This window comes from Neomonachus schauinslandi, chromosome 1, assembly GCF_002201575.2.
Source record: "Neomonachus schauinslandi chromosome 1, ASM220157v2, whole genome shotgun sequence".
Lineage (NCBI taxonomy): Eukaryota > Metazoa > Chordata > Mammalia > Carnivora > Phocidae > Neomonachus > Neomonachus schauinslandi.
In genome coordinates, this window is record NC_058403.1 from 70,296,096 (window position 1) to 70,312,185 (window position 16,090).

The 16,090-nt window shown below is 41.8% G+C and overlaps 2 protein-coding genes across 3 annotated transcripts in view; one reads left to right on the forward strand and one right to left on the reverse strand.

The window, feature by feature from the left end:
- The window catches only part of SENP5 (SUMO specific peptidase 5), a 48,278-nt gene extending 44,380 nt beyond the window's left edge, over positions 1-3,898 (forward strand). The window contains exons 8-10 of the mRNA XM_021692311.1: positions 1,175-1,258; positions 2,740-2,790; positions 3,666-3,898. Of these exons, the coding sequence (XP_021547986.1) occupies positions 1,175-1,258; positions 2,740-2,790; positions 3,666-3,776 (246 nt within the window). The 3' untranslated portion in view covers positions 3,777-3,898. The remainder of the gene's footprint in view (positions 1-1,174; positions 1,259-2,739; positions 2,791-3,665) is intronic.
- Positions 3,899-7,517: 3,619 nt separating this feature from the next.
- NCBP2 (nuclear cap binding protein subunit 2) lies at positions 7,518-16,000 on the reverse strand. Of its 2 annotated transcripts, none has more exons than XM_021692729.1 (4): positions 15,850-16,000; positions 11,770-11,951; positions 9,381-9,519; positions 7,518-8,519 (listed from the first exon to the last, which is right to left on the reverse strand). In XM_021692729.1, exons 1-4 carry the CDS (start codon positions 15,925-15,927, stop codon positions 8,448-8,450), a joined length of 471 nt encoding a protein of 156 aa, XP_021548404.1. In that variant the 5' UTR covers positions 15,928-16,000; the 3' UTR covers positions 7,518-8,447. The 2 variants fall into 2 exon arrangements, with proteins under 2 accessions (XP_021548404.1, XP_044770309.1); XM_044914374.1 differs by having other exon boundaries at positions 9,381-9,502; positions 11,912-11,951; positions 15,850-15,992.
- Positions 16,001-16,090: the final 90 nt, after the last annotated feature.

Here is a 16,090-nt window from a genome sequence, read left to right on the forward strand (position 1 = left end):
ATAAAGCAAGCCACTTGGGGGAATTGAAACTTTGATCAGTTCTAAGTGTCTTCTAAATTTATAAAAGATGTATGTCCTAGGGGTGTCTCGCTAGCTCAAGTCAGTAGAGTATGCACTCTTCATCTCAGGGTCATGAGTTCAAGCCCCATGTTGGGCATGGAGCCTACTTAAAAAAAAAAAAAAGAAAAGGTATATCCTATTGCACACCAGTTGTTTCTTGATATCTACTCCATAAAAATGCTTGTGTATGTATGTGCACAGTGATAGGGCATACAACCAGGATGTTCACTGCAGCATTACTGATGGTAAAAAGTCAAAACCACCTAAATTTAGCTCTACCAACAGAATAGCTAAATACACTATAGTATATTCATACTATTAAACTGACCATAGCAGTTAAAAAAATATATAGTAGATTTCCATGTCCTAACATGGAAAGATCTCCGAGGCATAATGGGTTTTAAAAGGCAGGTTGCAGAATGATATGGTAGAATACGTGTGCGTACGTGCATGTGTGCATAAACACACAGTTGTATATATAAATATACTTCTACTCCACCTTCATGGGGGTTAGTTTAAGTCCTGTAATCTTTGACTTCACCCTTAGGTGCAGAGAGAGAGAGGCATGGATGTAGAGGGCATAAGGGGAAGTTTGAAACTCTGATAGGCTTCATTCTGGTAGAGATTTCAGCAGTGGATTTGACTGTATTTAGTATCCAGAATGGGTTTCAGTAGAACTTTCTAGAAACTGCATACCTTCACCTGCAGCCCTCAAAATGCAGAGTACATCTAAGGCTGGGAATGTTTTTCATTTAGTTCCAGTTACTGATTTCTGCCATGGGTTCCTCTGTATTGAGCATTGGCAGTAATCAAGACTTTCTGTTTTGCCAATATTTACTTAAATTTCAAATTCAGGAAGTTGGCTTACTGCTGGAAAAGGCTGACCATCTTATTAAAAGTTCTAATTAAAACATATACGGGTGTCCACAGCCTATAGAAGGTCTGAGTATAACTGAAAGGTCAGAAATAAAGTTCAGCTTTAAACTCTTTAATGCAGACTTTGCCCGATGGTGGGGCCACAGCCTCCTCCTTTGCTTCTGTCTGCTGTGGGCAGGTTCCATTTTTCACCAACTGATGGAACACAGCATCTGTGTTGTGGTTTCTTTTTAACCAGAATATAAGAAAGTATTTGCTGACTGAAGCCAGAGAAAAAAATAGACCTGAATTTCTTCAGGGTTGGCAGACTGCTGTTACAAAGGTAAGTATGTGATAAAAATGAAAACTCAGGCATGTCAAGGGGATGGAATCATCTTAGGGGCGGGTGTCTTTAAGAAGCATTTTAAGACTGATGATGGAGATAACCAGTGAGAGTCTGGAGGCTGCAAGGAAGCAGCTGAGAATAAACCTCTGTTTAGTATTGACCATCTAGCCGCTTAGTTTCCCAGTGCTTGTGGGGAACAAATTTACTCATTTCATCCTTGGGGCAGGGGCAGCTGCTACTGATATGGTTGCCATATTGGGGGGAAAAAATAGGTATGTAACTTTTTTCTTTTGGTGGCACCTGCCTCTTGCGTCTTATTTCCAGATGACCCACATAGACCCAGAGAAATGCTGAAATGACCATTTGGATCCACTAAGGGAGGAAGTGCACTGGGCTTCTTACCAGGCATTTGGGGAAGACAGTGCCTTGAGTATTTCAGTCTGAAAGCAACACTATGTTTGCCCTATAGATACTCAGGCTATATGTGGGGCAGAGTGCCCAGGCACGGCTTCTCCTTGCTGTCACAGATACCAGTGTCTTAAATTTTATGGTCACTGCTTTATTGTTTTCAAAGTGTTTTTGCATGTGTGATCTCATCTGATCCTTACAACCTGTGAGGTAGGCAGGTTGGTCATTTAGGGATGAGCATCATCTTTATTCTGTAGATAAGAAAACTGAAGCGTAGGTGTGACCTTCCCCAAAGGCCATCAGAACTATTGAGAGTCAGGTCCTTGATCTCAGGTCTGTCTGGATCACTGAACACAGTCTTAGAGGCAGAATCTTGAAACAAACTTTAAGCCAAACCCAAAAGCACCAGATTTATTTGTTCATCCTTGACCTGTCCCAAATGCTAAAGGTTTAAATAAACTAAGCATAAATTTTCTTTTAATAACCTAGTCTTTTAGTTTAAACCAGAATTGGACTTGTAAATTTTCTACACTTACCCAACTAGAATATCCGGGTAGTCTAAATTTAGTCAGGATCTTTCATACTCCCACTCTAGGCAGAATACATAACCAGTTCTTTTGGAAACCTACTGCTTATCTTAATGATTTCTTTCAAAGAGTAAGAGTTGTGTAGTAGGAGATAAAAGTGGAGACTGCTAAGCAGGATTGGTAGTAAGTATTCAGAGTCCAGGCATATGCTTTTTGATCCACAATTCCATTTTGATTCCATTGTCAATAATCTGACAGTAAAACTAGTTATCTAAATGGAAGTTTTAAAATAGGATTTTGATTTCCTATTTCTCCCATTTAGGCAAAATGTTCTATAAGTTACAGTTGGTTGCTTGCTCTTTTGATGTGGCTAGATGCCTCCATAAAATCCCATACTTTAAATACCAGAGGTACATACCAGTCCACCAGCTGTCTTGGACAGAGACGGATTTCTTGTCTCTTGCTCATTTTTCCATAAAAACAAATTATCTGAAGACAAGTACTTGGGTTTTATTTTAATGATCATTTTGTTTTTCTCTTTAGTGTATTCCACAACAGAAAAATGACAGTGACTGTGGAGTCTTTGTGCTCCAGGTAAAGAAATCTGTTTTTCCAGAATTTAGGATGTGTGAATTAAATTTGTTGGGCTTAGACAGATGGGAGCCCCTGTGGTATGTACCTGGCACTAGGAACAGGTAACAGGATTTCCTCCTTCCCTTCCTTTGTTGATGGGGAGCTGTAGTTTCTGCATTTTCAGATGTTATCATTAGAAGCAGCACCTTCTAAAGCCAAGAATGAACAACTGGTATCCAGCTCTTATCAGAGGTTATTAGTAAGGCACAATAGAGACTGACCTGAATCTGTATTGTAGACCCTTGGCATTTGCAGAATTAACTATATTTTTTTAACCATTGGCAAGTGGTCTTTAACCACAGAGTAAAAAACTAATTACATTTTTATAAAAAAAGGCCACATTCAAAAACTGCTTTCTCCTGCTGTGGGTTCCCTTAGTGGTCTTAACGGGCTACTGAAAATTTTGTTAGACATTATACTTACAAAGTAAATCATATATAATTCATGAGCTTAGAGATTTGCAGAGATCATGAAAGATGGGCTCATTCCTCTGACTCATTAATGTCTGGGGTTTGTAAACAAACTCAGGTTCTCACTTAAAGACCCTGTTAGATCTAGCTGCCCTCTCCGCACATCACAACTTTAGAATAATTGGAGCCTCTTCATCAGTTTCTGCCTTTCACATATTGTGTGGGCAAAGAGGGGAGACCCCAAGCAATATACTTACTGGGAAAGGTGACTATAATTTGGAGGTAAATGTTTTAAAGCAATGTGTTTTACAACCAAACTTTAAAATGCTGCCTTAGACCCTATTCTGTTAGGTCTGCATCTGGGAAAATACACTGGGCTGCTTCCTAGCTCCACATGCCACTTACGTGTTTCTGGGACCTTTGCAGTACTGCAAGTGCCTCGCCTTAGAGCAGCCTTTCCAGTTTTCCCAAGAGGACATGCCCCGAGTGCGGAAGAGGATTTACAAGGAGCTATGTGAGTGCCGGCTCATGGACTGAAACTCAGCAGGGACTCTGGGAGGTCTGACCAAGTTGAAGCAGATGGTTTGTTACTTGAATCTCCAAACACTTATTTGAATTTTTATAGATATTTCAGATCAGTGGTGTTGGGCCACTATTGTTACCTCAAATTTGTTTTTTGCCCTATTCATTTCTCTAGCTACCGTGTACTATTTTTTAATGTTCAGTTTGGTTTTATTTTTAATTTTATGGATTCCGTGTGTTTCCCCCATATTTAATATTTATTATCCAAACGCATGCATATAGACAGAGCATGCAGTGCAGAGTATTTAAAAAAAAAAAAAAAAAAAAGCCTAGTAGATTTGGTGCGGCTTTTGAAACTTAGACGTGAACTGAATACAGGTTTAAAATTTAATCCCAGAACCTAAAAGCACAGGATGTTTTCAATACAACCTAACTCTGAGAATGATAGTTGTTCCCTGGGGCGTAAAGGGTAGCTAGGAGTGGTGGTTTTGACAAAGCCAGTCCTGTTTTACCTGCTGCACCTTTCACTGACTTCCCTCTCCAAGTGAGTCTTGCCGAGTTGCGTTCCTTTTGAAGGGTGAGAAGAAAGTGGCCAAACCTGACTGGAGTGTTCTGTTTTTAGAGGCACACTTATAAAGTGCAGTGCCTACTCTGGGAGGAGTGGATGAAGGTGTGAGAAAAAGACAACTTTGGGGGTCCAGTTATATTAACACATGAGAAATTTTGATCTTGGCTTTAAGAAGAATTATAAACAAATTCCTAGATCTTATAAAGGCTTTTGCTGGAACACTGAATTCTCTGGATTTTTGGTTTTGGCCCATTAAAAATGTTAATATCCATTAAACTAGTGGTCAAACACATGAGAATTCAGCCTTTCTAAGTACTTTACAAGTTGTGGTTATCCTTGTGTGATCTCCCATATGGAAGAAATTCAGATTTGCCAAACACCTTTCTTTTTCCAAGGGTGTTTAAAATATTAAATCTTCAAAACTGAAGACTGACCAGGTCTTTTGCAGACAGGTGGGGAGGAGAGAAGAGGAAGGGTAACAAGACTTGACTGCACAGGAGCATAGCAGATGTTGTTTTTTTGCTCTTAACCTCTAGTGATCTCAGCAGCATGCGGGGCTCCACATTTTGTCCTTTGCTTAGCTGCATTAGGATTAAAGTAATGGATCTTACATCTTTATTCTAGCCTTTTGTGATATTTGAAAGGAAGGGGAATCCAGAAAGATGCATGTTAAATTACCCAATTATCTTTTGAACTGGGGCAGAAAAAAACACAGAGGTGTAGGTAAGAATCTCAGAAGCTTACACAGAATACCAAGTTAATGACAGAAGATGCTTGGCATTATGCTGGTTAGGTGTGGGGTATTGAAAATAAAAAGCTAAAACGTGCAGTTTAACTTGGCCAGAAGGTGAGGTTGCCAGCAGTTGAGGGTAGAGTCCCAACATGTTTACACGCAGGGTCCCCACCCCCCAGATATTCTAAGCACCAACACCAAGTGTTTACGTTGTAAAGAGCCCCAGCACTCTCCAGAGCCCTCTGGACTTACTGTAAAACCAGGTCAGTATTTCTTACTGAGATCAGAGGCACTTTATGCTGCTACAGTTAGGGTTATGTCAGCATTAGCAAAGATGGCCATTTAAGTGGGGAGGATATGTTCTTGAGGTTTTCCTACATGATTACGCAAACGTGAGATTTTTTTCAGATCTGCATGTAAGACATTTGCTTAACTTTTGCGGGGGAGGGGAGGGAGGTAGTTATACAAAGTAGCCAGTATAACTAAGCTGTGGATTGACAATATCTTAAACTTTAGAACTCCAGCTCACCTCCTCACCGACAGAACGAGGCATGTAGAAAAGACACACACAACTGTGTTCTGAATCTTCACGCCCAAAACTTGAGTTGCCATTTCCTCCAGTCTGAGAAATGGTCACCCTCTGAGGCAAGCAGGGGTGCGCATAGGTAACTAAAGTGAACTGTCCAAGGCCAGCTTCCCTTTCACTTCCAGTTTAATAAGGCAGCTTGAGGTGCATTGTCTGGCATGCTTTTGCCTAAATGTCAAATATTTTACGAATCTGGTTCAAAATGTTTCTCTGTTCATGAAACTTGGGTCGCTTTTCCCCCTATTCTTGTGACTAGGTGTGAACCTCTATTTAGTCCAAGCCCTCCATTAGAAGGGCCTTTGTCCTCATGTTTGCAATAATTTCTTCCTTGCAACAAAGACATTTTTGAAATGCAGTCTGGGCTGCTGGTGGAAGAGGCAGGCATTGTTTTATTGTCACTAGCTTTGCACTGAATTGTTTGGGTGCCCACAAGGTGGGCAGCCCTTGTGCTTTGGGGGTTGAGTGCAGGCCTTGTACAAACTAAAAGCTGCTTACGATGTGCCTTCAAGCTGTGCCCAGTCCTGTCCATCAACAAACTTACTAGTCTGTAGTTATTTCTTTCCAGTGATTTGTCCTTATGTTAAATCTGTAGCAATGAATGTAGATTTAATTCAACTTTTAGTTGAGTTCTCTTAAGGAAGGGAAAAGCAGCAGTTGCTGCCAAAAGTCCCCACATCACTTTTTGGTTTTGCATCGTATTTATCACTGAATATGAGTGACACCAGTCATGTTGGATTCATAGTTGGAACAGAACAACAGCCCTAACTGGGACACAGCCAGCACTAGTCTAGAGCTGCCCTTTTTCTCTGCAGTTTTGGTTCACTGCTTCCCTGGGTTAGAAGTGCTGACTGGGAGAGCTCTGGGTGAATCAGACCCTTCAAGCGTGTTAATAGTGTGAACTGAATATACTGACTACCTGCTCTGCTTAATTATGTTAAGAAACCGAACTAATCAGCAGTTGTAAAGCACCTGCCTTTCTTATGTGTGAGGCTCTGCCTCCTGGCCTATAGATAATTAAGACCTAGGGACTGTACCATCAGAGAAGTGCTAATTGTATTTGGGTGTTACAGAAACAGCCTAGATAAGCTGTTCACTTAAATGGTACCTTTTGGTCAGAAAAAGAATTTATTTAAAGATTGTGATCATGTAAAATTACTCAAACCTTCTAGCAAAAATATTTTTTTGAAAAATAAACTAAATGCCTTTATAAATGTGTGTTCTCTTGAATAACATGTACTGTTTGGTGAGTAGTTTCTCAAAGGGATGCTCTCGTCAGGACAAGGCTCATTTATGAACAGTGACCAGCAGCCTACCCTTAAATAACACCGCCCAATAGAGTTTTCTGCAATGATGGCAGTGTTCTCTGAGCATAGCTGGTGGCTCCCGTGTCAGGTAACTGTCAAATCAGAACGGACATGCGCAAATTCACCTCACTCACGGATAGTCCAGAGTACGAGTTCCAGTGTCACCGCTGCATAGGTGAGGCAGTGGGCAGAGACAAAGATAACTTGGTCTGACAGTGCAAACAGGAACCACGGTCTGTGGTTTTAAGGCCTGTAGAAATCTGAGTTCTATTTTACTACAGAATTCTAAAATACAGTAATTCAAACTACAGTGTAAAAGAAATTTTTAAAATGATTATGTCCTCATTAAACATCTGCAAATGGTTCTTTCCTAAGCACTTAGAACTAGTTATAGCTCTTAATCCAAATAATCAGCTTGAACTTAGAGAACCTGTACTTACTATAATGTGAAAGATGTTCACATTGAGATACTTCAGCCCCAACTTTCAAAAACTCTAGTGGAAGTTAGGAGATACTCTCTTGCTAGATGAAAAAATTTCACTTACGTAAGGGAAAATTATATTAGACTAAGTTTAATGAGCAACAGTTGATATATATTAATCACCTTGTGCCTTACAAATGCAAAATAAATTTGTAGACCCCCTTTACCACAGAGACTACCAGCTCACTATACAGGCTCTGAAGCTCGGTAAGCACAATTAGAGGAAAAAACAAGACAGACTTCAAATGAAAATTGGCTGAAACACATTTCCTGTGGGAAGCAATTTTGATTGTTCTTGGTAAGTGTTCTCTTGATTTTTCAAGCTCTTTTTTAAACCCAGTCCATTCCTGAGATCACTCTGAAAATGAATCTTTAAGTAGAACACATCTTTTGAAAAATGTGTACAGTAAATACTAGTCAAGTCTTAATACATAAAGCACATAAGCTGGTGGTATCTCCTAGGACAGTCTAAGGCTTACTTTTGCATCAACAATTTAGGAAGTTCCCTTGACTCCTCTAAGTTTGCCTTTAGAGATTAGAACTCAACACAGAAAACAAACTCAGTTGTCAAACATCTTACTAATTCAGAACAATACAACATAGCAAAACCCCATTTATTACATTTTTATTTCCTGCAAACTTAAAATTTTTGAGGCCCCAGTGAAGACCACGAACCTATTATCAATTTTTAAAATTTTCCAACTTCCTAAAAAAAGTGTGGTGTTTTGGGCTGATAAATCAAATCTGTTGCCACAGAACACAAATTCTGACCTGGTGACATAAAATCATTCCAGCAACCTGACGTATGGCCAAGATTCTAAGACTACAGAATAAAGGCATTCTTTTGGATTCTGTCCTTTAATAGTTTTCAAAGGACAACCATGAAATGGCTTCGAGCTCAGTAAAGACCTTGATCAAAGCATGTTAAAAGTGGGCAGGTTTGCAGACCTTGGGTAATGCATGGCAAATTCAACAGGCCAAAGGAGTGAGTTTTCATGATGGGGCTCTCACCACTCACTGGTTTTGGGCCAGTTTTCCATAGCCTCCTCTCCCGGCATCATAGTCCTGCCGATACTCATCTCGTACCTTAATTGAAAAGAACATAAGTTACATTATAGAGGAGATTGGTATAATGAATATGCCTCCCACAAACACATCAGCAGGCAAACTGTTCAGCCTTTTCAGGTGTCATAATGTGAACATTCAAGCAGGACCTAACATTTTTTTGAGCAACAGATGTAAAGCTCAACTGCCTTGCAAAATTAAGATTACGTGGGGCGCCTGGGTGGCTCAGTCGTTAAGCGTCTGCCTTTGGCTCAGGTCGTGATCCTGGGGTCCTGGGATCGAACCCCGCATCGGGCTCTCTGCTCAGCAGGAAGCCTGCTTCTCCCTCCCCACCCCGCTAGTGCTCTCTCTCTCACTATCTCTCTCTCTCAAATAAATAAAATCTTAAAAAAAAAATTATGTAATGGTTTTGTTTGCTTACTTAATAAACTCTACCCCCAACATGGGGCTTGAACTCGTGACCCCGAGATCAAGAGTCACATGCTCTACCATCTGAGCCAGCCAGGCGCCCCTGCCTGTTTTTTTTTTTAAACCAAACATCATGCTCATACTCAATAGCATTCAAAAGTAGCATATTCCAAAAAATAAGTACTTAAGCTATTTTAAAATTAAAAACTTAAAATTTATTTCAATGCATTTTCCCTTTGTTCTAGACACTTACAGGTACAAAATGCCCCTAGCAGAAGTCCAATAATGGTTACTTGTGAAATGTATAGAATCTATAATTTACCAATCCTAATGGGTAGTTTTCAGAGTCACTTCAAGCCAACGGTTATAGGCACAAAATTATTTTCTAAAAGAGCAAACACAAAGTGACAAAGCCCTTGTCACTAGGACTGAGATACCAGGCAAAGACTGAGCCAAGAGAACCTTCCTGCATACCTGGCCCCCAGATCGCCCACGGCCATACTGCCTTCCCTCCTTAAAGCCTGCGTCCCAGTCTGTGCGAATGATCCGGTCATCCAGACGAGTTCCGTTTATGTACCTCATGGCATTTTCTGCATCTGCTCTTGAATAGTATCTTAAGTGTAAGTATTAAGGAACACTATATAGCATTTCTCCAAACATTTTTGGAAATACAGAAAACAACATCTAAATGAAGCTGAGTTGTTAAGGAAGAGTACAAAAACAAATCCAACCAGATGGATTTCAAAGATAGTAATTTGGTTTGCACAAGCCTGTTTGAGGTTGGTCCAGAAGCACTTAAAGAGTCAACTATGATTTATCCAAGGCTACTGATCGTGATTTCCTAGATAATCCTGCTGATAATTATTTGGTCCCATTGTCCCCATATTTTGGTTTATAAAGTATAAATATGTTCAGTGCAGGTTTAGAGCACAAAATGCACACTTCTTATCCAAGGAAACAAAAGCATCCAAATTTGGAACTGTATATTCAACCTTAATAAAAAGAGAAGGTTACAGTGCATATGGAATTGCCGTTGCATTTCATTAGAAGGAAAGACTCAGTATCCTATTACTCAGGTTAGGTGTTCCCAAACCTATTTAATCAGATCCACTCAATCTACCTTTGGAGTGATATTAAAATCTATAAGCAATTATCATTAGCTGGGTTCAGGGAAATGCGGAACTCTACTGTCTTCAATTACACAGGTGGAAAGCACTTGCTGAAATTCCAGTGTCCAACACCTACACGATGCCTAGCACATAATGGGCATTCAGTAATTTTTTGCTGGATGAATGACATGATAAAAGGGCAAACTGAGAAAAAACACTGGCAATGGCAGCCTCCCTTGGCAATCATCTGCTATTATGATTGTGGATCTCTGACACACACGACAAATGTAGAAGCATTCAGTTCTCAGAGACTGAGTATTACCTACAAGGTGGACTTGCTTTGTGTCTTCTCGTTCTCCCTGTACCCTCTGAACTTTGATGCTATTGGCACCTGAGGCGGTGTAAAATCTGGGCACTCTTGTCTCTCGTGTCTGAAGGGGGATGGAAGAAGCTTGTAGAGCCCAGAACTCAGACCCCAAAATCCAAAGTTTGGAACAGGTTCGAAAGTAGGGCTTCTAGTTCAAGCTAACAGAGTAAGAACATTTCTCATTTCCTTTTCAAGACCCCATTAAAATGACAGAAAAGATATATACAGCCAAAGAACAGAAGAGGCCCTCAGCAAACTAGAGGTTCAAGAAAGAGAAGGAAGAGTGCTAATGGATGAAACAAAGTCACAGTTTGAAATATTCTTGAAGGGGCTTAAAGGAGACAGCAAATAGGGTTTAATTAAAGGTCTGTATGTGGGAAGATGACCTGCTAGCAGGAAGGCATTTAAACTCAGGCAAATAAAAACAGAACGACAGAGTTTTGAACAAACCAACTGGAGGAACCCTATAGGGCAGTGTCTTTGATGTTAGTAAATCAAAATAAAATCCCTTTTCATTCTGGCATTTAGGAAACCCACATTTACCAAAGGCAGGGCAGCAACTTGAGAGTTGCATGGGCCCACAAAGTTAGCCTTCTTTTCCCTAATTATGTCTGGGAACCTAGGGATCACCAGATATTTAAGGAAAATTTACAGCATAAATACAACCTCCCCCTCCCCCAGAAAAGAAAAAAAATTCCCCGGTAATTTGGGGCACAAACAAAATTTTTTGAAACCTGTTAGATGAGGTCTGAGAAATTTCTCAGAAAATAAGACAAAGTGACCAAAAAAGAAAATGTTAGGAGAAAAAAACCCCAAGCAAAAAATCCAGGAGGTCCAATATTTACAGAATTTTCAGGGAGACGATAGTTTGGTTTTGACCTTATGTAAAATCAAGCTATATACATCTCCATAATGAAATACTATATAGCCATTTAAAAAAGAGGTAGACCTGTGTGTGCTAACATAAAACAATCTCCCAAGGTGGGGAAAAAATAGTGCATGCAGTATGCTACCATGCATCCACAGAATCACTGCTGGAAAGATACCGAGAGCCTGGTAACTGTTTGGGTTTAGAACAGTACAGAGATTTTATTTTCCCTATACCTTTTGTACTTTTGTAAACACCATGAGCATATATTTTCAAAAGATTGTTTCTTGAATCAATTCTAAACAAAGCATGGATTTCAGAACAGAATGTAAATAAATGTTAGCAGCTTTTACAACACAAGGGTGTGGACACACTGGGCAGAAGGTAAGAGCTAGATGAAGGAAGGAGAGGTAAAGTACAGGGATGCTAATTACTGGATGGTCTCACTCATTTTTTTAAACTAGCCACTCTTGGCCCCACCCTCACCCAACAGCTACACCAGACACACAGGAAGGATACTCCACAAAGCAGAACCCACATGCTGTTTTCTTCATCTTATCCAGGCCCATAATGATTTTCTTTATGTCACCACTTTTGCTGAAGAGTTCATAGATTTGTTCTTCAGTTGTGTAAAAGGAAAGATTTCCAACATACAATGTACAGCTCTTCTTCAGTAATTTTTCCTGTTCTTCATTGTCACCCTGGAATGTCAAATAGAGAAAAAGTTCAGCAACACAATCTAAGAAGAGTCCTGCTTAAATAGCATTCCCAAGTATGGCAAAAACTGTCATTAATTCTAATTTGGGAATCAGCTTCTCTCGTCAACCCAGTCTACCACAAATCCCTTGCCAGAGAAAGAGAGAGAGACAGGTGTTCAGATTCTGTGACGCACTTCTGCAAGTCCAGACTGCCTTCAGGAGACAGCCACAGCTTAAGGGTCATGTTGCATTAGCCTTCCTCCTGTGCCATACTGTCATGCAGATGGCATGCCTTTTCTCCGCACGCTCCATATCCTCAGCACTGGAACCTTCTCCCATTGCTTGAATTTAATTTCCGCATCTTGAACCAATATACTAGAAAGGGCTTTTTTGTACTGAAAAATAAATGGATTTTCAGAGATAGGGTATCCCTTATAATAATCCCATAGAGAATGTTCAAAACAACTGCTTAGATGGTTTACATGCTCATATATTTTTCTGAGTTTAGGAGAAAATGTAGTGATCACTAAAAATGAGATTATGGGTTTTTTTTATATAAAAAGGTTCCCTTACCTTTTATTTTTTTTAAATTTACTTATTTTTGTGAGAACAAGAGAGCATGAGAGAGAGAGCGCGCAAGTGCACAAAAGCAGGGGAAGGGGCAGAGGGAGAAGCAGGCTCCCCGCTGAGCAGGGAGCCCGATGCGGGCTCGATCCCAGGATCCTGGGATCATGACCTGAGCTGAAGGCAGACGCTTAACTCACTGAGCCACCCAGGTGCCCCGAGAACTTATGTTCTTGACAGGCTTCCTAATTTGGAAGACAGGATGAAGCCAGAGACAGGAATATAACTGGGCTTCAGCCAACCTACCTGACAATCCCTGGGGCTCGTCATGGGCTAGATACGGTATTTTACATGCCTGCACAGAAACCAGTTGGTCGTCCTCGGACCTTCTCTTCTGGCCTCCACACTGGGGAGGACAAATGCTAACTAAATAGAACACCTCCCCACTGACCTGCTCTCAGGCTCTCAGGTTAAGGCTCTAACATCAACCATACAGTGGTATTCCAGTTTGGAAAGGAGCTGAATAGATCTACACTCAGGCCCCTAGAGCATTTCCCAAGAGACCTCCCTTCTTCATTTACTACTCCATACATAATGCTGATCCAGTTTCCTTCACTCTTGAGAACTAGACTTTGCATTACTTGTCTCTGAAAGCTTTGTAGCACCGAGCCCAGACTAAGAGGTCTCATGTGATCACATTCAGTGGCAGAATGGAGGGATAGAGAAACCGTCTAAAGGAAATCACAATAAAGGAAAATGAAATAAATTATGGTACATCAATAAATAATGTATACGCATATGAACATGCAGTTACAAGGAACATCTCTTGAGACAGTGATGACCATAGTGAAAAAAGTTACAGAGCAACGTGAAGGGTGTGCTCCAAAAGAAATTTTTTTTTAAAGATTTTTTTTTTAATCTTATTTTACAGACAGAGAGAACACAAGCAGGGGAGCGGCAGGCAGAGGGAGAAGCAGGCTCCCCACTGTGCAAGGAGCCCGATGCGGGGCTCGATCCCAGGACCCTGAGATCATGACCCGAGCCGAAGGCAGTTGCTTAACCAACTGAGCCACCCAGGCGCCCCTCCAAAAGAAATTTTTTTTTTAAAGATTTTATTTATTTATTTGACAGCGAGAGAGGGAACACAAGCAAGGGGAGTGGGAGAGGGAGAAGCAGGCTTCCTGCCGAGCAGGGAGCCCCATGTGGGATCCCAGGACCCTGAGATCATGACCTGAGTCGAAGGCAGACACTTAACGACTGAGCCACCCAGGCACCCCCAAAAGAAATTTTTTTAAAAGTGTGAATATAAAGGTCTCATACACAAGAAATAGGCACATGTTCCTCTAGGCAGAATCAAGGGGTCGCAGGTCAGAGACTTCCACGTATGAAATTGCATTTAATTCTCAGAAGTGAATGAGGTAGATCCTAATTTATTAACTTTTACACCTGAGAAGGCAGTTAAGTAACTTGTTCAAGGTCATACTGCTACTCAGTAGTTGCAGTTGGAATCCAAACCCAGTCTCCCCACCACCACCCCCAAACTCAGTCTTATGCCCAATCCCATACTTCCTTGAAAAGTCCACAGGATAAAGAGTCATTCTACGCGCGCCTGGGTGGCTCAGTTGGTTAAGCGACTGCCTTCGGCTCAGGTCATGATCCTGGAGTCCCGGATCGAGTCCCACATCGGGCTCCCTGCTCGGCAGGGAGTCTGCTCCTCCCTCTGACCCTCCCCCCTCTCATGAGCTCTCTCTCTCATTCTCTCTCAAATAAATAAATAAAATCTTTAAAAAAAAAAAAGTCATTCTACAAGTTTTCAGAACTTTGGAATGAGACATTACATAAAGTAGATTCATCTTATTTATATCCCTGCTGTTAATGATTTATTAAAATTACCGGGAGGCCTTTTCTTTTTCTTCCCACTTTTCTCACACATGTAAGTAATCCAAACAAACAGACTATTCCAAACAAACAACCTATAGCTTAAGACAACTGTGGTGTAAGTCCTTACTTAAGGTATATTAACCTGGATTTCACTCAGAGAACATTAGAAGTTCCTCATGACAGTATCTTACTACTGTCTAAATAAAGCTACAGGCCTTAGATTACATAGATGAGTAACAAGTTGAAACCTTTCACAGTTTTACTCTCACAGGATGCCTGAAATTCAAGATGGTAATGATGTGGAACTTTCTAAAGTAATGAGAACTGTAAAAGTGATAAAAGTGAAAACCGTGCTTGGCATATAGTAAGCATTTAAAAATGGCTGCCTTAGCGAACGAATTTCAGGTCTTCCTCAATTTGGCCTCAAACAAAATTTCCTTTCCCCTACCCCGCTAACACGTTGTACGCACTCTCCACGCCCACCTTCTTCTACACGCGCTCCTCCTTTCCCATCACAAGCCGTCTCCCTTTTTTGAACCCTCACAGGAGTCCCTTTCCCCTCACCATTTCTGCTCTAGATTATGATTACTTCCCGCCGTTTACAATCCCTACTGGAAAATTATAAACTCTTAGGGTGCGGAAACCGTCTTCCCTCTCCCTCTAGGACTTAGCAGGTTTAAGCAACAGTACTCAATAAAAGTTACCTAATAATCAGTGGTTGACGAGTGTCGCTCCATCTCGTCCCCACCTTTGCTGAGACTGAACAGCCTACCTTGAATATTTGCTGCCTTCCCTTTTCCCACATAACCTACAATGACATGGGCCAAACTAAAACCTCCCTCTTCTGAAACCCAGCAGTTCTCTGAACTTGACACCTAGACTCTTAGAGTGCCTAGCTTGGACAGTCCACCTGCCCACTCCGAGGACTCCCTATGGTTGGAGTCAAGGCTCAACTTTGTGTCTCCCAGCCACCGCGTAGAACTCTGTAGGACCGTTCCACTAGACCAAGAAGGAAAGGGCTCCACGCGCCACAGGGCAGATCTAATTTGAAATTAAAAAGTAATACAAAGTACCTGGTTCAGGAAGACGCCCCCTTTCCCCGTACTCCAGGTGTCAAAAGGACACCCCTGCCCCTCATATCACAAAGTCACCTTCCCAAGGCATAGCCTGTGCAAATGCAAGCCACCACTACTACTGCTACCGGAACCCCTCTGCACTGGCCTGGGAAAGGGAGCAGCTGCAAGGGAATGGGAAAGCGAGCCTCAAATTCTCTACGAGATAAGGGGATTCGGTGGTATCCAAACGCCCTTTCAGCTCCGTTCCCCAGCAGGCACCGGGGCCTCACTTCGCGTTTCGGGAAACCAAAGAACGGAAAACGACACAATGAGACAAGAGCAAGCCGATTCTCAGCGTTCTGGCCCTGGGCCTTCCCTTCTCGCGGCCCGGCCTCCCTCACCCGGAAGTGCTGGTCCCGGTACTGGCTCAGCTCCACGTAGGAGTCGCTGCGCAGCGCCTTCAGAAGGCCGCCGGACATAGTGCAGAGAGGTGGGCGAAGACACCGCCACTCCGGGAACAACGAGGCTGCCGCGGCGCTGGCGGAAGCGGAAACGAGCGGAAGCGGCTGCAAAAGGTGGTCATCCTGTGGACCAATCCAAGCGCAGCAGTGTCGTCAGCGGGCGGCGCGGGCGCAGACGTGG